Source organism: Myiozetetes cayanensis, unplaced genomic scaffold, assembly GCF_022539395.1.
Source record: "Myiozetetes cayanensis isolate MyiCay16 unplaced genomic scaffold, myiCay2020 scf1, whole genome shotgun sequence".
Lineage (NCBI taxonomy): Eukaryota > Metazoa > Chordata > Aves > Passeriformes > Tyrannidae > Myiozetetes > Myiozetetes cayanensis.
In genome coordinates this window covers 21,922,941-21,941,321 of record NW_026086604.1, presented here as the reverse complement: position 1 = coordinate 21,941,321, position 18,381 = coordinate 21,922,941, and the positions used below count along the sequence as shown (strand labels likewise).

Here is an 18,381-nt window from a genome sequence, read left to right as displayed (position 1 = left end):
GACCCACTGGACAGCTGGCATGGAAACACCTGGTCTCTCTTTCTTTGATGTGTACTATATCCAGCTCCCCTACAGACTGAAGGGAGATTTCTGGTGGCAACCTACACCTGGTTTTAGCCTAAGCTTCCCATAGGGGTAGTCCTGTCTCAGGGCAAAAGGCACTACCTGCTCCTCAGAGATGCCTTCCAGCTCTGTGTTAGTGTCATTCATTCGAGCTTGGCTGGAGGAAGACAGGAAAATATTTCATTTCAGACAAGTTAATGAACTCCCATTTTCAGCCCTTAGTCCTTTAAATAGCAGAACAGGAAATATGAGTAACTTGCAACATCTGACAGAAAAGGAAAGTAGCTGCTTCATTCTTTTATGGCCTGTTACCCTATTGAACAATGACGTGAGAATGTGTTGGGACAAACCTGATGAGGTGCTCTCTGCCACGAGGTGCCTATTAGGCTGTTTGTTTTCCCCCTATTTAAAGGTGTCATTTGCCCTGCTATGGATCCTGAAAATACCCAAGGTAACCACATGCCCAGCACTGGCTGAGAACCCAGAGTAGTGAATTGTTATTGCAAGGTCTGCCAAACGATTTCACATCTGGAAATTATCCACTTTACAAACATATTCTTTATAAAGAAGTAATGTCCTCCAGGTTTTAGGAGGGATTTCCAATATACCATGGGGGAAAAACTCTTTTGCAAAAACAGAGCGATTAAGAATTTCAGCTTACCCCAGCAACCCTGGAGTGGAGCACCTGGCTGGATACTCTGGGTGCCAAGAGTGCTGACAGCTGTGTCACTGTGTCCTCCCGTGCTCAGGAGACTGGTGATGTGTGGTACCCACATTCAGAGAGCCCAACAGATGGGCCCCGGTATCTTTTTGGCTTGAATTGTTTTAGCAATTCATATCCAGAATGTTCCTTGTGAGGCAGGACAGACATGTTTTATTGCTATTCAGGACATGGGTAGACTCTTTTATACTCTCCTTTTTCATAGTTTAATTGTTTCCAGCCTTCCTCACTGGAATTGAACTAAATATAAGAAGGAAAGGAAAGAGGAAAGGAAAGGGAAAGGAGAAGGGGAGGGGAAAGGGGAAGGGGAAGGGAAAGGGGAAGGGAAAGGTAAAGAGAAAGGGAAAGGGAAAAGGACAGGGAAAAGGAAAGGGGAAGAGAGGAAAAAGAAAGGGTGTGTTTCAGACATAAGTGGGAAGATGCAAGTAAAAGACTGCTTTAAAGGTCTTCCAGGTCTCAATCTTAGATTGAATAAAGTTTTGATAAAATCTAAAATAATTTCTCGGTATTCTTTGGGCAAGCTGTGAGAAATAGTCATCATTCATAGAAAAATCAATGTGGAGGATGCAACAATTGTGTGTCAGCTCTTCACTTCAGCCACTGAGGAGCAGGTATTGATGAAATGGGCCTTGCTGTGCTGCAGGCTCAGGGCAGATGGATTTCCAAAGATACGCACAGAAATCAAAAGAAAACTTGACATCATATGTTAACGAGCAACCAATTACACTGCAAACGATGTTTTGAAGCCACTTATCTGCCACTTGTAAACACAGCAGCTCACTGATCCAAAGCACATAAAACAATGCTGCAGCAGCTTTTATCTCTGAAGAGCTGGAACCAGAGCCATGCCAGCACTGATACAAAACCTGTAATCTAAAATTTAAACTACACAGTGCTGTGCATATTAGGATTCAGGAAAGGCTTGTATTTCTTTATGGATAGTAAGACTAATAATAACTCTTACTATGACAAAGTTGTAGTTGACATGCCTACTACTTCAGCATGCAGATTAGTCTCTTCCTGCAAGTGACAATAATCCAGAGTGAATGAGACCATAATACACCACGCTAAGCATTATTTTGGATAAGTGGCCCTGGAATATAATCTCTTCTTAAACCAATGTGCACGTGTAAGATTGTCCTCTGATTACACTGATGAGGAAGGCCTTCCCAGGAAGGGCCAGGCAGCTATCACAGGCTGCTCTAGCAGTTTATACACTTTTTCTTATCAGCATCCTGAGCAGCCCGTTCTGCCTAGATAAGGAGTTTGATGCTAAATTCAACCTTCCTGTCTCTGGTAGCTGCTTCCCCCTTCCTGTGAATAATGCTGTTTACATCAGGGCAGTCAGGACATGGGCTTCCGAGCACACTTAGACTGCTGACTATCCCAAAGCTCCCGGCTGAAGGATTTATGCTCACTATCACATCTATTGCAGTGCCTTAGAGTAAGGCCATATTGCTTGCCTTTAAATAGGGATTGAAAAATTCTGTGGATACTTTACAAATATCCTATCACCACTCAAGAGTGAACCTTTTTTTCCCCTCTGTAGGCAGTCACATTTTTTAAAGAGAAGAATTTAAGGCATTAAGGAGCTAGAATATTATGTGCTGGTTTGACCAGTATGAAAATGACTCCCTTCTCTTTGCCTCCCAGTTCTTTATCAGAAAGTTCTGAGGCTGCAAGGGTTTCCGTTTCACTAAACTCTCTCAAAAAACCTAAAGATCTTTTGCTTATATTTGAATAACTGTTATAAACCAGTGTCTAAGAGGGCTTTACAAGACCTGAATATCTTATTTCTTATATCTAAATATAATACCTGTGTTAGCTCTTGTCTCTAAAATCTATCTCCAGGAAACAGGTTTCAAAATACTGCAGGAAACCCTTAAGCAGGGTCTGGGAGGATGGATTCATACCCAACTTCTGGGCCAGTCTGTGGAACTGCAATCTTAAAAGATTCCTAGAAAGGACACCTGCCACATGAATTTTTGTCCTTGCTTTTGGCAAACGGTGGGCATTTGAACTTCTCCTTGCAGCAAGCGATTTTTTCATCAAGGTGTATCTTTAGTTTGAAGCAAACAAAAAACAATGGCTTATTTCTTGCCTGAAAAGATGTTTTCACAAAACTTTCCTACACGAAACCTTTCACAGGTGTGCTACTCAGCCTTACTTGTTCCTATATGCTTGAGTAAGCTTTTAGTTCAATTGTTTCTCCTATTAAAAGAAAGTAAGTAAAGAATGAAGATCACTCACGTATGGTGTAACTAGGCAAAATTTAGGTGATATTCCCTATTTTACCAGTAAAATAAGCAAACTCTGTTTTCATGGTTTAGATATGTTTGTGCTTCTAGTTAAAAGCACCTCATCACTGCTGCAGAAACAGACACAACGTCACTGGTTATTGGAAATAACATTTACTTCCATCCATTATAAATCTGCTTTGTACATGAAAACCTTCTGGATTCGCAAAGAACCAGAAGAGTTCCAAGAGTGAGACTTCACCCAAACCTCAGCTGTGGCTCATGGCCAATGAACTGCAGGATGCAGGCGTTTGGACAATTCTCATGCCATGTCACAGACTGCTCTGCACCATCTCTGGTCTACACTGCTTTCCTACATAGACAGAACTTTTTTTTTTTTATCTTTTTATTTCTAAATCTTAGACTTTTACTGCTTCCTTTTTAAGAGTTCATCATCTTGGGTGATGTGTTACATAAATTTTGTATTCAACATTAGAAGATCCTAACATACACAACCTCTACTTGCCAAAATTATTGAACATTTTCAGGGAAAATTAATTTGGGTGGGGTGAGGCAATTTAGTTCTTCTACTGATATTATTAGAGGATAAACATAGATAGATACACCTACATACACACAACACAGAGGTTTTTATGCTTCTTTAGCTGAGAGCTAAAAAAGTTAATCTACTTCAGGATTGGTCAGGGACCACTTGAGGACCATTTGGACAAAGTCGAACAAAAATCAAGTGGAGTTGCTACGGACCTGGCTACCCCACTTATAATCACATTAGTAGGAGGGAAAGACAAGAAGCCTCGGGTTCCTTGAATGTAAACCCTCATCACTCCAGAAAAACACTCGGCGGTGTTGCTCTGCCCTCTGCAGACTGGACGGTATCATCACATATTACCCTCACTAGGTACTTAAAAAGCACATCTCACTCAACAGAAAAAAGTTGCCAATGTGAATGAAACATTCGTAAGTACTACCTTCTACTGGTCCACTGTGACACTGCAAGCTGTAAATAAGTCAGGTGTACTCCTGAAGCAGTGGGTGCTTTCTGTGTGTGCTCACACAGGCCACACTGCCCATTAAGTCAAGGAAGTAATTACTGCCTGAATAGCACCAATGCCTTGAGTCCAGCTTCAGGATGAGGTACTGGAAATATTTATGTCTGTCACTAATAACTGCCAGGCAAACACGTATACACGCATTTCTTGATGGTGGAGAAACAAGTTCCAACTCCCATACACAGAGCAACTCCTCCCAGGTACTAAGAACGGTTTTCTACAGCAAGATCCAGAGCACAGCAAATGCTGTGATTCCTTGACTGATCTCCCTCTTTCCTGTGAGCAGTGTGATGCTAGTGATAACCCACTCTGACTGACACACCAAGATATGAGCACCCCACTCTGCAAGATATGCTACCTTCTACAGCAGCTCGCTCCACCTTTTATCCTAGGTAAACATTTATGAGCTCTCTATAATTTAATGTACTGTCCTCATTATCTCCCCATTATCTCCAGATAATGAGGATATTATGGCCAGTTATCTGGTAAGGAATGTTAAAGCTTATTCAATTCTCTGCTATTTGCTGCATCCCCACTGATGTGAGAAGACACACACAACAGGACTTTACTGCTTCTTATGAGCTGGACAATGTTTTTGTACTAAGGGCATATCACAATCCTTCCGACAGAAAATATGGTCCTACAAAATTTTTATAAGGCTTCTCTTGGATAGGAACAACACAGTAACATTTACACAACACACAACTCAGATTTGTTCCAACTTTTCATTTTATTAAGTGCTGACATTTGAAAAGTAGTTTTCTCAAAGCACAGATGTCAAACCCCAGGCATTGGATGTGGCCCTCACAAATGAGCAGCACCTGATGTTCCTTTGCTCCACCTCCCACCTGTCTGTGGTTATCGGGTGTCACACAACAGACAAAACTGATCAGGTCTTGTGCAAAAAGAGCCTGGCAGGAAGAAAAATTTGCCTACACAGCTCCCAACATAGTCCCTCTCCTATTGTGTGACTGCCACATGTGCCGGTTTCATGACCCAAAGACTCACATGTCAGGAAACAAGAGAAGTGGTAGTCTTTCAGCAAGTGGCAGCATTTGCAGAATACCTTCAGTACAAAACTGAAATAGGTGTTTTGAAAAAAAATATCTTTATTCAATATAATACAGTGCAGAGCTTGCAATATGTAATGCTATTATGCTTCTGTAAGTTAAATATAATGGCAGGTCAAGACCCTCAATAATGACTCCTCTGAGCTATATTCAGCATCTGGCTTGGACACCCTCCATGTTTTGCAGGTAAGACAAGTGAAATGTAGTCAGAACAACACATTAAAATTTGATGAAGAAAAGCTATAAAATGTACTATGTACATCTGAATGGCATTCCTATCCAGAAGTACTGCAGGAACACAGATTTAGAAAAGTTGGTATGAGATTAAACCACTGACTACATTTCCATGTGAATGCTTTTGTATGGATTGTCATTTTGTCATCCTTCATGGCTTCTGTTTTGTTGAGATTGAGGGATCTGCTGCAGACTAATGCTGCAAGCTAGAAAATTTTCAAGCATATCACCTAAGCAAAATAAAAGCCTCAAATTTTCACCTTGTCCATTTTAGAAACGGAAGTGTTACTTTTAATTCCAAAGCAAAAAAACTGGAGGAAAACAATGGTCACATTTATACTTAGCAAAGCTATGCTCTGGTACTTCCGTTTGACAACAGCTGAATGGCATTCTTAAACAGAATTCTCTACATAATCCCTGTTATCTCAGATAACTGACACGGAAATACCACTTAGGGTCTGGGCAACATCTTGAAAACCTTGTGCAATCTGACAAAATGAACATCAAATGAACAAAACCTCTAATGTTACCTTTTTTCTCCCACTTTCTTTTAATTTCAGGACTTTGAGGTGGTTTGTAACTGAAGAAAGCAAAGGAAGGGAAATCAAATCTTAACACTGCTCCTCCTCCCAACACAATAATTATTTGTAATGACATAATAACTATTTTCAAATCTAAAAATATGCTAAAGTCTGTAATGAAAACCAATTTCTGCACCTGTTTACAACTTCCCTTGGACAAAGAGCTGTCATATCCTACCATTCTACCAAGGCCAGAGACAAGGAACTATACTTGAGTAAACCAGATTATGCTGGGGGAATGCTTAGGGTACAGGAGACATGCTCCTTTTCCAAGTCAGGTAAGATGTGATCTCATGACTGAGACGGGTATTAGGATTTTCCCTGTTTCTTACTCACGGGTTGCAAGCCCAACTTGATCCTACACTGTGGCATAAGTTCCAGTGCAAACCCAGCTGAAAAAGCACCCTGTGGGACTACTTGGTCATGAGTTTCAAAGAGCCTCAGCACTTTTTGAAATGCATTCTTCAAGAAGAATGGAGAGCAGGTTTATTCTTCCCCAGAGCTTGTTAACTACTGCTGAGTTCTTCCCTTATGCTTAGCACTGATGTTTTCTGGGTGTGGAAATTGCTCAGGCCCGCCTGAAGAAAACCCAGGAACACTCACTGCCTTCAGCCCACACCAGGGTGAATGCTTCACAAAGGACAGAAAGCCAAGCAGGCATCTGACTGAACACTAATCAATTGCTTTCTGGGTCCCTTGGTCTCCTGAACTTGCAGTTTTAGATTCTAGCAGTTGAAATTTCAGCCTGAAATACCAATTTCATTGAAAACAACGCACGACCTTAAATATGTCTACACCATTATGCCAAGTACCTCTCAAAAGCCAACTCACCTCTGTCTCTACTGGCCAGGCTGCATGTGGCACTGGAAGGTGCAGTCTGGTCACAGAAGAAGCACTGCCAGGGTTCCCAGGCACAGTGCTGGTCCTCTGTAGGTTCTAAAACAAGCACTCATGGAAGGGGAAGGGAAGCAGGATGCAGAGTACATTATGCCTCTGGTCACTGCCAAGATCTGCTCTTTCAGAGGGCAACAGATTCAAGAGGTCACCTCTATAAGAAAGACCATGCAATTATTTTGGAAAAGCTCAGAAATGGAATAAATGCACAGTGAGAACCACGAACAGAACTTCATAGAAAAGGAAATTGCTCTGTATAGCTAGAACTGCTCAAAGTAAATAATCTCGATTTTATCTGTACAGATACACATATTGCATAGCAAAAATACTGACAGACTACCCATTTTGAGACACTTTTAAATGTAGTAAGTGACAGGACTGGTAGTACTTTCCTTCCTCTCTCCTTGCATAAAATTCAAGTCTATATCCTGTGTTATTTATAAATAATGAAAAGAAAGAGCTCATAAACTATAGTGACAGTGACTGTAAGCAAGATGATTCACCAAGTAACAATGTTACTGGTGGAAGGATGAGTGTTGAAACAGGACAATTACACTTTCTCAATACATTTTATTTTAAGGAGAAGCTAAAGGGAAAGCTACCTGAAACTGAAATAAAATCTAAATTCGAACATTAGTGGGGATACATATTTTCTCACTCTTAAAAGCCAGAGTCTTTTTCCCTTGAAAATGTTGACAGAATACTCTTTGGAATATTTTTAAAATTGCACAATATTTAATAATTACACAATAACTTGTTCACCTCTTGCAGTGAAGGCTGAGGAAAATTTCGTTGTGGTAAAAGTGCTTAGTCAGAGGAAAGTGCTCTGAAGAGAGCAGTAGGATCTGGAAGAAAATTTTCAGCACCTGTAGTTTTTGGTTACTGGTGGGTAAAAGAAAGTACAGTTCTGGGGTGTGCTGAAACCTTTGAGGTGAGAGCTGATCCCACAGTAAGTTTTTAAGAGAGCAACAACCACTTGCTCTTTACCAGCAATGAGCAAAGTGGAAGAGTGGGATTCATTTCCATGCTGAAATTGATATGCTTGTGTGTCATGGCTGCATCCCAACCCACCATTTTGAATCCAAGATTCTGCAGATATGGGAAATAAGGCTCTCTGCTAGATATGAGGAACAGTATCAAGGTATTTTGCCCATGCCCAGGCGTGTTATTTCCTCTTCTCCTTTAACACTACTCAGTATGAGCTTTAACCTCATTTAACTTCCAGAAAGCCTCAAAATTGTTTCTTGTAATAATTCAACTCTCCACATTGCTTGCAAGACAGTTAAATTGAAAAACCAGGTTTTCAGGTTGAAATCTGGGTATTATAATCTATTTCTAGATATAAGTATTCAGGTATAAGTATTCAGGTTTCCACCTGTTCTCAGAAAACCGGGAAACAAACTGAGTTTATGACCTGTGTCCACACAGTAGGTATCACACACAAGAAGACTTCAATCTCCATGTTTACCACAAACCCACCGAAGCCGCTGCTCTGTCTGGAGGTCAGTTAATTCATCAATGGATCTCCAGCTGCACTGACAAGCATATGCTCGTGCTCCTTTCTTCTTTATCATCTTTGCTCTTAGTTTACTGAGCTCAGGCATGTTATTCCTGCCAAAAAAGTGAATTCAGCTTAGGATCACGCCTTTTTTTTATTTTTTAAATTCCCCCCTCCCCCCATAAAAAATATTCATGAGGCTATTTCAAATTAGAAGAGCTTTTAAGGGCACTTCTGAGTACCACTGTCATGAATGAATTTAGGGGTATATTTAAATTCTGTTTGGAACACAATCCTTTCCCGAGATCATTCTTGATCCATAGTTGTTGTGTTCCCAGATCAACTAGAGATTGATGGTTTTGTAAGCAATGTTCTCTGTTGGGTGTAGAGACCCTGTGTCAGCCTCCAGAGAAAAAGCTGGGAAGAAAATCAGTTAGAATTAATTCTCATGTTAGGAAATTATCAAAAAGTGTATTTATCTTACCAAACTTACTGTAAAAATCACTATGGAGAATGGGAACAACTACAGAGTTAAACTTTTCATCAGGAACTGTTACTCAGGATGATTGTTAAAGTGACTGAAATGAAATGACCATAGGAGGGAAGAATGTACACCAAACCACAAGTAATTCCTGTGCAAGCATCAACAATAACAAATGAAAAATCAGCATGGCTATGACAAAAACAAGTTGTTTCAAAAAAAAAGTGAAAATGTAACATTTTAGCTATCTCTACCCTCAAGACCTCCTCCTCAATTAGTGGACGCTGAATTGCTCAAAACAAACATTAACTACCCCAGCTAAATAGAGAAAACCCAAAAGAAGTTGGGAAAGGGAAGAATTTTTAGAAAAAGAGTTCAGACAACTATTGATGGAAGGCAAATATTTAATCTTAGTTTGCGTCCTAAAATTCATGTTTGTCAAAAAAAATAGGTAAAGATCTTTTTAGAGATTACAATGTTACATGTATCTGACTTTATTGCCTCTTTTTTGTTTGTTTGTTTTGTTTGATTTTTTAATTTCAAGACCTGAGAAGCAGAATTATTTAGACTTTGGGTAAACAAAAGAATCATACTTTTTTTTAACCTCTCCTGCTAACAAACTCATCTTAGGACACTAGTGCAGCACTATATTTTTAATGCTGCTTTCAGTAATGGGAAAAATAATGGCATTCAAAGAGCATTACAAATTTTGAGACTGGAAGGAAAATACAGGAATAACCAAAGGTGTAATACAGGGAAAATAATGGCAAAGGAGCTGATGTCTCCACTACTGTTCTACTCCAGCTGTCACACTCCTTGATGTTCAAGCCCATACTCTGAAAACACCCACCTCTTCCATCAGTTAGTGGGCAGATGCAGAGACTGGACTAAAATAAAGAGGAATCCAAATTTGATGTCTGTATTAGAAGCATGCCGACTACACTACCCTTCACGAAGTCTTGGCATTAGATGTAGTTTTAGACAAACTGAAAATAAGAACTCCATAATTTTAAGACTTGAAAAATATTTAAAGAATTAAAATCAAAGACATCACAATGTCAGAAGAAAACAAAAATCCCACCCCTCCATTTGATCAAACCTTGCTTCAAGAAAGAAATCTGTTGAGAAATAAAGCTATTTGATTTTCACCAAACATAACAGCATAATACTTGATACAGGAAAAAAGAAAATATGACTTGAATCACTCATAGTCTGTATGACTGAAGGTGTAGTGAGAAGCACATGCTGAACAGTCTGCAGTCATTTTGTAGGCACCCTGCAATGGCATAGCAAAGGCCAACCCATCACCATGGATTATCTGCTTATTTCAGCAATAAAGTTGCCTTTGATCCATGAAACTTCAATTTTTTTTAAAAGCAGAGAGGAAGCGATGGAAGAAGAAACTGAAATGCATAAAACCAGATTATTGCTTCCCTTTCCCCACAGACTTTCTCTCCTGCTCCCAAACAGGTCACACACATGCTTCCTTTTTAGGTAACACAGCAGTGCTCAGGACTTTTCATCCTTCCTGTTCTTATCATGCCCCAAAGCACAGTACTACCAAACCCACCTCAGACATACCTGAAAAAGAGATAATCACAGGACTGATCCCAGATGTAGTCATTGAAAAGTGACACACGGAAGTCACAGGCAGTACAACGTAGTTGATCACATGTTCTGGTCAAAAAAGAACAAAAAAGCTCCAAGAGGTTATTACAATCAGAGAAGTACCTAGATCATAACTGTTTTAAAGTACAGCGCTCAGTGAGAAATATGAGAAGCAACGTTACCTAATCTTAATGTTTTTACATCTCTGGCACGTTCATTATGGTATGTAATTTAACTGCATGATCAGGTATTATTTTTACAGGTTCCTAACCTCCCTGAACACAAAAAATAAACTAAATTCTCTTGATACAGTCTTTGGTCTTCCTCACTGGTAGAACCTGACCAGCATCCAAATATGCATCAAGTACATAATTACTTACTGCAAAAAATCCTACGTGGAAATGCAGTAATGTTCTATAGGATGTTGTGGATCAATCTTCTCCTGCTAAATTCAGCTGCAGTTGCAAAGCACTCTGGCTATTTTCAGTTCAGGCTCTGGGATGATTTAAACCAGCCCACTGATTTAAGTCACATATTTGGCATCACCACAAAGATGAAGAGAGGCAGGGAAAAATAACAATGCAGCAGCAATTTCCTTAACTACTTGTTACTGATTTTTGGAGTTTCATGTCTCATTTGCACACATCTTTCAACGCTTCAAACAAACAAAAGATCTAGTTGTCGACAACAGAGGACTGGAAGGGACCAGCTGACTTCAACTGCAGTTACAGGCAGCCTCTTCTTTAGATGACTATAAGGCTGTCCTGTCCAGTTCAAATGCAGAACTCTGTACAACCACAGAAACACAGCTGATGAATGATAAAGCTGAATGATAAAGCAAGTAGCACATTTTTTTTCAGGTTTCCTACCTTTTTGAAATATTTGTTCCTATGCCAGATGGTGAAGCACTTCCACCCAGGTACACTGGACAGCATCTATATGGATTCATTAAAAAATACTAACTTATGGCAAAACAGGTCGGAAAAGGTAGTACAATGCTTCTCCTAGTTTAAAAACATGGTATTTATAAAATAATATTTATTAAATACCGACAAAGCATCCAAATGCTTGCAAACTACAGAATTTTAAAATTTCCATTACCAAGGTGTTCAAAGAAAAACTCTGCCAAAATCACTATACCAAATATATATGGGTCTACATATTGCAGCATTTGATAAATGTGTATGTCCATAAGGCAGAGGAAGACACTGTTCAAAAACTTAAATAAGTTTATAATAAATAATGTTGATCACATGAAAACACAAGCAATGCTTCAAAATTATCTCTTTATCTTTGTTTCTCTTTAAAAAGAATGTTTCTGTACTCAGTGTCTTTCTTAGATAAGGTCAACACAGAATAAACAGCAGCAATATTACTAAACTGACAAGAAGTTATAACCAAGCTGTGTCCAACAAGCTAAAACATTTTCCACTTACTTTTTCCCACGTGCCTGTACAACAGCACTATTTCTGTCAGGTGTGAGACTTGTGAAGTTAGACTTCAATTTCTGTTTAAAAAGAAATCAAAGAATAAAATGTGGCATTACAACAAAGTAACAATATTCTGTTTTACTTAATAAGCAGTAGCCAGAAAATCTCAGTCACAAAAGAAGGGGACGAAGGATTTGGGAATTTTCTTGGTCAGGGTTGTGAGGCTCTTTGAGTCAAAAGTTACTGAAGTAACAGATAAGCGAGAACAAGGCTTCTCTTCCTATACTGATTTTCAGCTCTGCCTGAAGGAATTCAACACCACATGATCATTCTCACTTTACAACCGAGACTTAGTATTTATGTCCTCCTTTTAACAGTTTTGCTTTTAAAGACAGTTTTAATTTAGGAGCCCTCTCCCTCAATGTTTTTGATATTTTGTTTCATTAAAACACATCAAGAACTTAGATTATTCAAAAAGATGAAGTGTCTTTGAAGTTTCTTATTTGCTGCACACAAAACAGTTTATTTGAATTCTAGAATATTAGCATTCTAGATCCCAAATGGGATATCTACCGATATAAAATGATAAAGTGATACAAATTTACTGACATAATTCTCTCTCTCTTACGTATATGTATTGTGGTATACAAGTGGATTTTTGTTGGCTCAGATTTAGCCACTCTGTAAAAAATCAAATACAAACAAAGCAACAAAAAATATCCCTAATGAAAATATGAGAATCTGCACAAGGGGTTATGAAGTATAAATAACACAATTTTCTGCCGCTGATACTGAAATGAGTATCTGTTTTCTATGTCTTCTATCATTCTAACTGTCCTGACAATGTAAATTTGTGGCTTCATCTCCATCTCCTGCTGTGAAACAAGGCAAGACATTTGCAAAGGATACAAAATGGGGAATGGTGGTTGGTGTGTCAGATGACTGTGCTGCCATTAAGAGGGACCTCAAATGACTGCAGAAATGGGCTGAGAGGAACCTTTTCAAGTTCATCTAAGGGGAAATACAAACTCCTGCCCCTGGGGAGGAATAACCCTTATGCACCAGAACACAATGAGGGCTGGGAAGCTGGAAAGCAGCTTTGCAGAGAAGGCTGTGGGAAATTCGGTCGATAACAAGTTGACTGTGTGCCAGCAGTGTGCCCTTGCAGCACAGAAGGCCAACAGCACCCTGGGGTACATTAGGAGGGATGTTGCCAGCACATCCAGGGAGAGGATCCTTCCTCCCTACTCAGCACTGGTGAGACAGAATCACAGAATCATTTCAGTTGGAAAGGACCTTCCTCTGCTCCAAGCAGGGTCAGCTTCAGCAGCTTGCCAATGACTCTGTCCAGCTGCATTCTGAAGATCTCCACAGACTGGGAGTCCACAACCTCTCTGTGAAGACTGTCCTCCGTGTTTGACCACACTCGCAGTAAAAGAAGTGTTTTCTTGTGTACAGGTGGAATTTCATGTGTTTCAGTGTGTGCCCATTGTCTGTTGTCCTGTCACTGGGCACTACAGAGGAGAGTCTGGCCCCTTCTTTACTACACCCATGAAGCATTTACACACATTGATAAAATCCCCCTGGAGCCCTCTCTTCTTCAAACTGAACAGTCCCAGCTTTCTCAGCCTCTCCTCATGTAAGAGAGACTCTACAGGCCTTTGCTGGAAGTTCTCCAGTAGCTCCATCTTTCTCTTGTGTTTGAGAGCAGAACTGGACACAGTACTCCAGATATGACTTCCTAAACATGTCTGGAGCACTATGTCCAGTACAAAAGAGACATGGACATAACAGAATGGGCTCAGGAAAGGACTGTGAAGGTGATTAAGCATCTAGACCATGACATATAGGCAGAGGATAAGAGAGCTGGAATTGTTTAGCCTGGAGAAGATAATGGTCAGAAGAACCTTATCAAGGTATAAAAATACGTGCCAGTGAAAAATAAGGAAGACGTAGCCAAACTCTTCTCAATGGGGCTCACTGACTGGAGAGGCAATGGGTGCAAATTGAAGTACAAGAATTTACAGTTAAACACATGAAAAAACTTCTTGTGAGGGTGGTCAAACACTGGAAACAGGTTACTTAGAGAGGCTGCAGTCTCCATCCTCGGAGATATTCAAAAGCCATTTGGACACAGACCCAGGCAATTGGCTCTAGGCAGCCTCGCTTAAGCAGGTGGTTGGACCAGATGTTCTCCATAGGTCCCTCTTCCAACTGCAAACCTTCTGTGATTCTGTGATATTTGACATTATGTTCTATCTTGAACTGGCATTTTCTTTAATTGCCTGTTACTGCCTATGTAAGAACATCTCTTTATATCCCTCCTGTTCCTCACTAAAGGATTGTTGCATTTTCCTTTCTGCTTTATTTTCCAAGTTTATTCTACAGCTTGTTTTAGTTAATTTTTTGCTTAATATTTTTAGCTTATGGTGCTTTCCTTTCTACTGTTGTACCTGATCCATTCTGCATTTCTCCAAACTCTACTCACCGGAGGTGTTTTGGTAAAGCTGCTGTCCTTACAGATTTCATCAATAATGTCATCTAGATCTTCTTCGCTGCTGCCAGCACTCATTACCAATTTAGCTGATCTGAAAAACAAACAATCTTCATTTTTGTAGCAAAATGAACTGCAGCAGTTTAAGAATTGTAAGTTCAAAAATAAAAGCAGTTACAGCCTTTTTCTTGTAATATTTTTGCAGCATTTAAGGCAGGCCATCCAAGTCATGACTGAACAGATATAAACTGCAGGGTGACACCTTTCAGGCTGTGTTGAATTGTCCCATCATAGATTTTATTTTTGCTTCTTCTTTTATTTTCAACCACTTCCAACCCTGAATAAAACTATGATAATATAACCCATGCTGCACTTACTGGGCAATGTATTGGACAGTCCTGATTTTTCACATTAACCTTCAGCAGCAGTAACATAAAAATGTCAGAGGGAGTTGTCTCCTCATGCTATACAACTGCAGGGGTTCTGAAGGAATTCCTGCCAAACTGGATGCATTTAGAAAGATCACCTGCACTTTGCTTTCACTCAAGTGACACTCAAGTCTGCTGTTTTCTAGCTCTTCGACAGAGAGGCCTGCATCAACAAATCAAGAAAAAGTTTAGTCCTGAGAAAGAAGAAAACTGTGTGATTTTTTAAAAGTTTGTAATTAGATTGACTAAAATTAATTGCTCATCTAACCATTATGCAAACAACAGGGAAGTCCAAACATAGCAGGCCAAACGTAGTGGGCTTTCTGCTCTTGCATTTGTCATTGGGCTGTTCAAGATTCTGGCCTAGGTCTCTGAAATGTCTGTTGGGCAAGTGCTCATCAGCCCACCTGTGGAGAAATCTGGCCAAGCCCCTCTGGTCCACAGACCTTCCAAAGGGAGCTGAGATGTCTGTTAGGGTGGGGTTGTAAACCTGAGTGCCAGGAAGGGTGGGCAAAGATGCCTGTCAGGTCCTGGATAGAAACCTGGGGGCAAGAAAAGACAACTGTGAAGGCCTGGATGGAAGCCTGAGGGCAGGCAGTGACAGGGGTGTGGCAGACTGAATGTCTGGCGTACTGTCAGCAATAACCCTGTCAGGCCCACACCTGATGGTATTAGTAACACCACGTTTAAAATCACAGAATTTGAGGAAGACACCTGAAAGTGTAGAGTCTAAGTGAAGTGCTTATTGTAGCAGATACAGTTCATAAATATGAACAGAAAACAGACACAAGAGGGAATGGTCTGAAGCTGTGTCAGGGAAGGTTTAAGTTGGATATTAGGAAGAGGTTCTTCACGCAGAGGGTGGCTGGGCACTGCAACTGGCTCCCAAGGGAGGCGGTCACAGCACCAAGCCTGCCAGAGCCCAAGAAGTGCTTGGACAATGCTCTCAGGCACATGGTGTAATTCCTGGGGTGTCCTGCCCAGGACCAGGAGTCGGGCTCTGGTGATCCTTGTGGGCCCCTTCCAACTGAGAATATTGTGAGATTCTGTGAAATGACTGAAGTATCAAGATAATAAAATCTTTGATAATACTATTACTAAGGCTCTTCCTGCACTAAGTCGTGAGACTTATAGATATTTAATATATAACACGAGGTGAGTTATAGAGCCAAGTAATCCCCAACCCTGACCCAGAAGCAAATTAGCGCAGCTTTTAACGCCATATTTAATCCGGCATTGTAGTGCTTGCAAGAGACAATGACTGTCTGTAGTAACTCAGCTCGCTGGCGCACGACTTGGATGATAAAAAAACAGCGACTACAGGGGACACTCGCTGACCGCCGGCCAACGTTTCGGCTCCTGACCCCGCGTGTTTTCAGCTCCTGAGGGCTCTGACCGGACCGGGCGGGGCCGGGCGGGACGGGACGGGCTGCGCACCACCCAGGGGGCCCCTTGCTCGGCGGGGAAGTGCGTGAGGGCGGCGGGAGCGCTGACCTGTCCTCCTTGGTCGCCGCGGGCTTCTCCTGGCCGCTGCCGTGCCGGCGGGACAGCCGCCTCTCCACCTCGTCCAGCAGCCGGTCCAAGTCGTCCGCCATCTTGCCGCCCCCGCGGTTGCCAAGGCGTCCCTGCACCGCCCGCGCCGGCAGGGGCGGGGACTGCGCGCCCGGACAGGGCGGGGGGCGGCTGTGGGGCTCCGGTGGGGCTCGGCGGCAGCGGGGCCCCCGGCCGGCCACTCCCGCGATTCCACAGTGAACAATAAGATAAAAAAGAAGAAAATTGATAGCCACGAAATTCGGGCCGTAGTCGGCAGGATTCGAACCTGCGCGGGGAGACCCCAATGGATTTCTAGTCCATCGCCTTAACCACTCGGCCACGACTACGCATGCTGACATCTTCTCCCCTACTGTACTACGAATACTCGCCTGAGGAGGCTCATGAGTTGGTATTTAGGCCACGTCCCTGCACAGGGCGCGGTGAAAGGCACAGAATAGAGTTTATGTTTAACGCATCTGTCACACAGTTCACTTCGCTGCGTATTGGTCTGCTTTTTACAGCACAACGAAACGGTTACGCTTTGCTAAGTCCCGCAGGAGAAGCCTGGTTGTTGTTTGTTTTTTTTTTTTTTTTTTTGTCGTCCCCCCTCCCCACCCCGTAGATTAGAAACACTTGTGGAGAGAGTGGCCCCAGACCCCTTAAAACGAGGTATTTGCCCCGCTGACACCCCCATAGCTCCCAGGGAAGTCGGGGCAGGCATTTTTGAGGAAAGTCCCATAAAGCTGGCCCTCGCCTACCACTGTGATAATAAATGCGTAGGTGTCAGTCACCAGTCTCCAGTGTGAGCTCCGCTCTCCTCTCTCCTCAGAGACACACCGGAGGTCACATGTCCCGAGGGGGGCACATGGCCCACGATGTCAGTGAACGCTGTATATTATTATATTCAATTAGAAACCCAAGGAAGCAGTTTAGAGAGAGAGGTCCTGTGAAGCTAAACAGAACATTACCATCTCCTCAGGTCAGCTTAGACAGAGAGAGCTCAGTGCTTGCACACACACACACACCCCCCCATTGCCAAAATGGCTCAAAATTTGTCAGCCTGTGATGAAGTGGGGTCTGCAGTCCTTGAGCACTCCAGGCAAAGCCTCTCGGTTACAAGGTGTTTTACAATTCCTCCGGTACTTCAAGTAATGAGTTGTGAGCCCTCTTTGAATTTCCTTGTACTTAAGCTTTTATTTCGTTGTTCCATTTTCCTCCCCACATATCTCAGGTCTCTGTTAATACCCCCGCCAGTATTATGGCAGTGCTGCTGGGGGAGATGTGTTGGGCTGAACAGTTGTGAGCCTTCCCTGAGTTGATGTGATGGAAGAAACTAAATAGTGTTGATGCTGCTCCAGCTCTTTTAAGTGGTCCCTTGCTCAGGACTCTGTGTCGTGTAGGTAAATTCAATCCAGAAGAAGTGGATTTTTGGGTGGAATTTTTACATTCATCTCTTGCAGCTGTGGAGAGTTTAAACTAATCACAATTCTCCCCGGTATGCTATCATCTCTTTAATTTGAAAAAGGATCAGGAGCCCACAGGCTTGGAAAATCTTGAAGAAACTCTTGTCCTGAAATACATCATCACATGTGGAAAAGACCAGTTGCTTCATCATCTTGAAGGAGCTTAAGAATGCCGAAATCCAGTATCATTCTGGCATTCTTTCAAATGGCCTTAGAAATCTGAGTACATTCTCTTTTGACTGCAAAACAGCTTCTTTCCCTTTTCATCAATCCTGTGGCTGTCAGTGTGTCTGTTGCAAGGTGCCAAAAATGTATGGAGTGTCTATGGCTTAACAATGCCAGAGTCAGGGGTGCCTGAAGGCCTTGTCCCATGAACTTGTTGCAGCATTTGCTCAGTTGGAAAGCACTTGAAACCAAAAGAAAAAAAAAAGAAAAAAGAAAAGAGCACAGACCTTTAAAAATCCTTAAACTGAAAAGGTTGGTTTTGTGCAGATTGCTGCCTGCTGTTTAGATCCTTGTTGTTCAAAACTTCTGAAAGGTCTGATGCAATCAAAGAGACTTACTGGGTCAAATTGA

General features: G+C 41.6%; 1 protein-coding gene and 1 non-coding gene across 2 annotated transcripts; both read right to left on the bottom strand.

The window, feature by feature from the left end:
- Positions 1–4,802: 4,802 nt before the first annotated feature.
- Positions 4,803–16,439, bottom strand: CFAP418 (cilia and flagella associated protein 418). The gene is made up of 6 exons (XM_050322528.1): positions 16,304–16,439; positions 14,376–14,475; positions 11,894–11,964; positions 11,327–11,392; positions 10,431–10,526; positions 4,803–8,481 (listed from the first exon to the last, which is right to left on the bottom strand). The coding sequence occupies exons 1-6, from the start codon at positions 16,402–16,404 to the stop codon at positions 8,322–8,324; spliced, it is 594 nt and encodes a 197-aa protein (XP_050178485.1). The 5' UTR covers positions 16,405–16,439; the 3' UTR covers positions 4,803–8,321.
- Positions 16,440–16,607: 168 nt separating this feature from the next.
- Positions 16,608–16,689, bottom strand: TRNAS-AGA (transfer RNA serine (anticodon AGA)). Its single transcript has one exon. It is a non-coding gene; the product is annotated as a tRNA-Ser (tRNA).
- Between the last annotated feature and the right edge of the window lie 1,692 nt (positions 16,690–18,381).

Coding starts and splice junctions, on each gene's coding strand:
- CFAP418 (XM_050322528.1), bottom strand. CDS start 16,404: ATGGCGGACGACTTGGACCGGCTGCTGGACGAGGTGGAGAGGCGGCTG. Junction 11,965..14,375: donor GCTTTACCAAAACACCTCCG/GTGAGTAGAGTT, acceptor CTTTTTAAACAG/AAATTGAAGTCTAACTTCAC. Junction 11,393..11,893: donor GTACAGGCACGTGGGAAAAA/GTAAGTGGAAAA, acceptor GAATCCATATAG/ATGCTGTCCAGTGTACCTGG.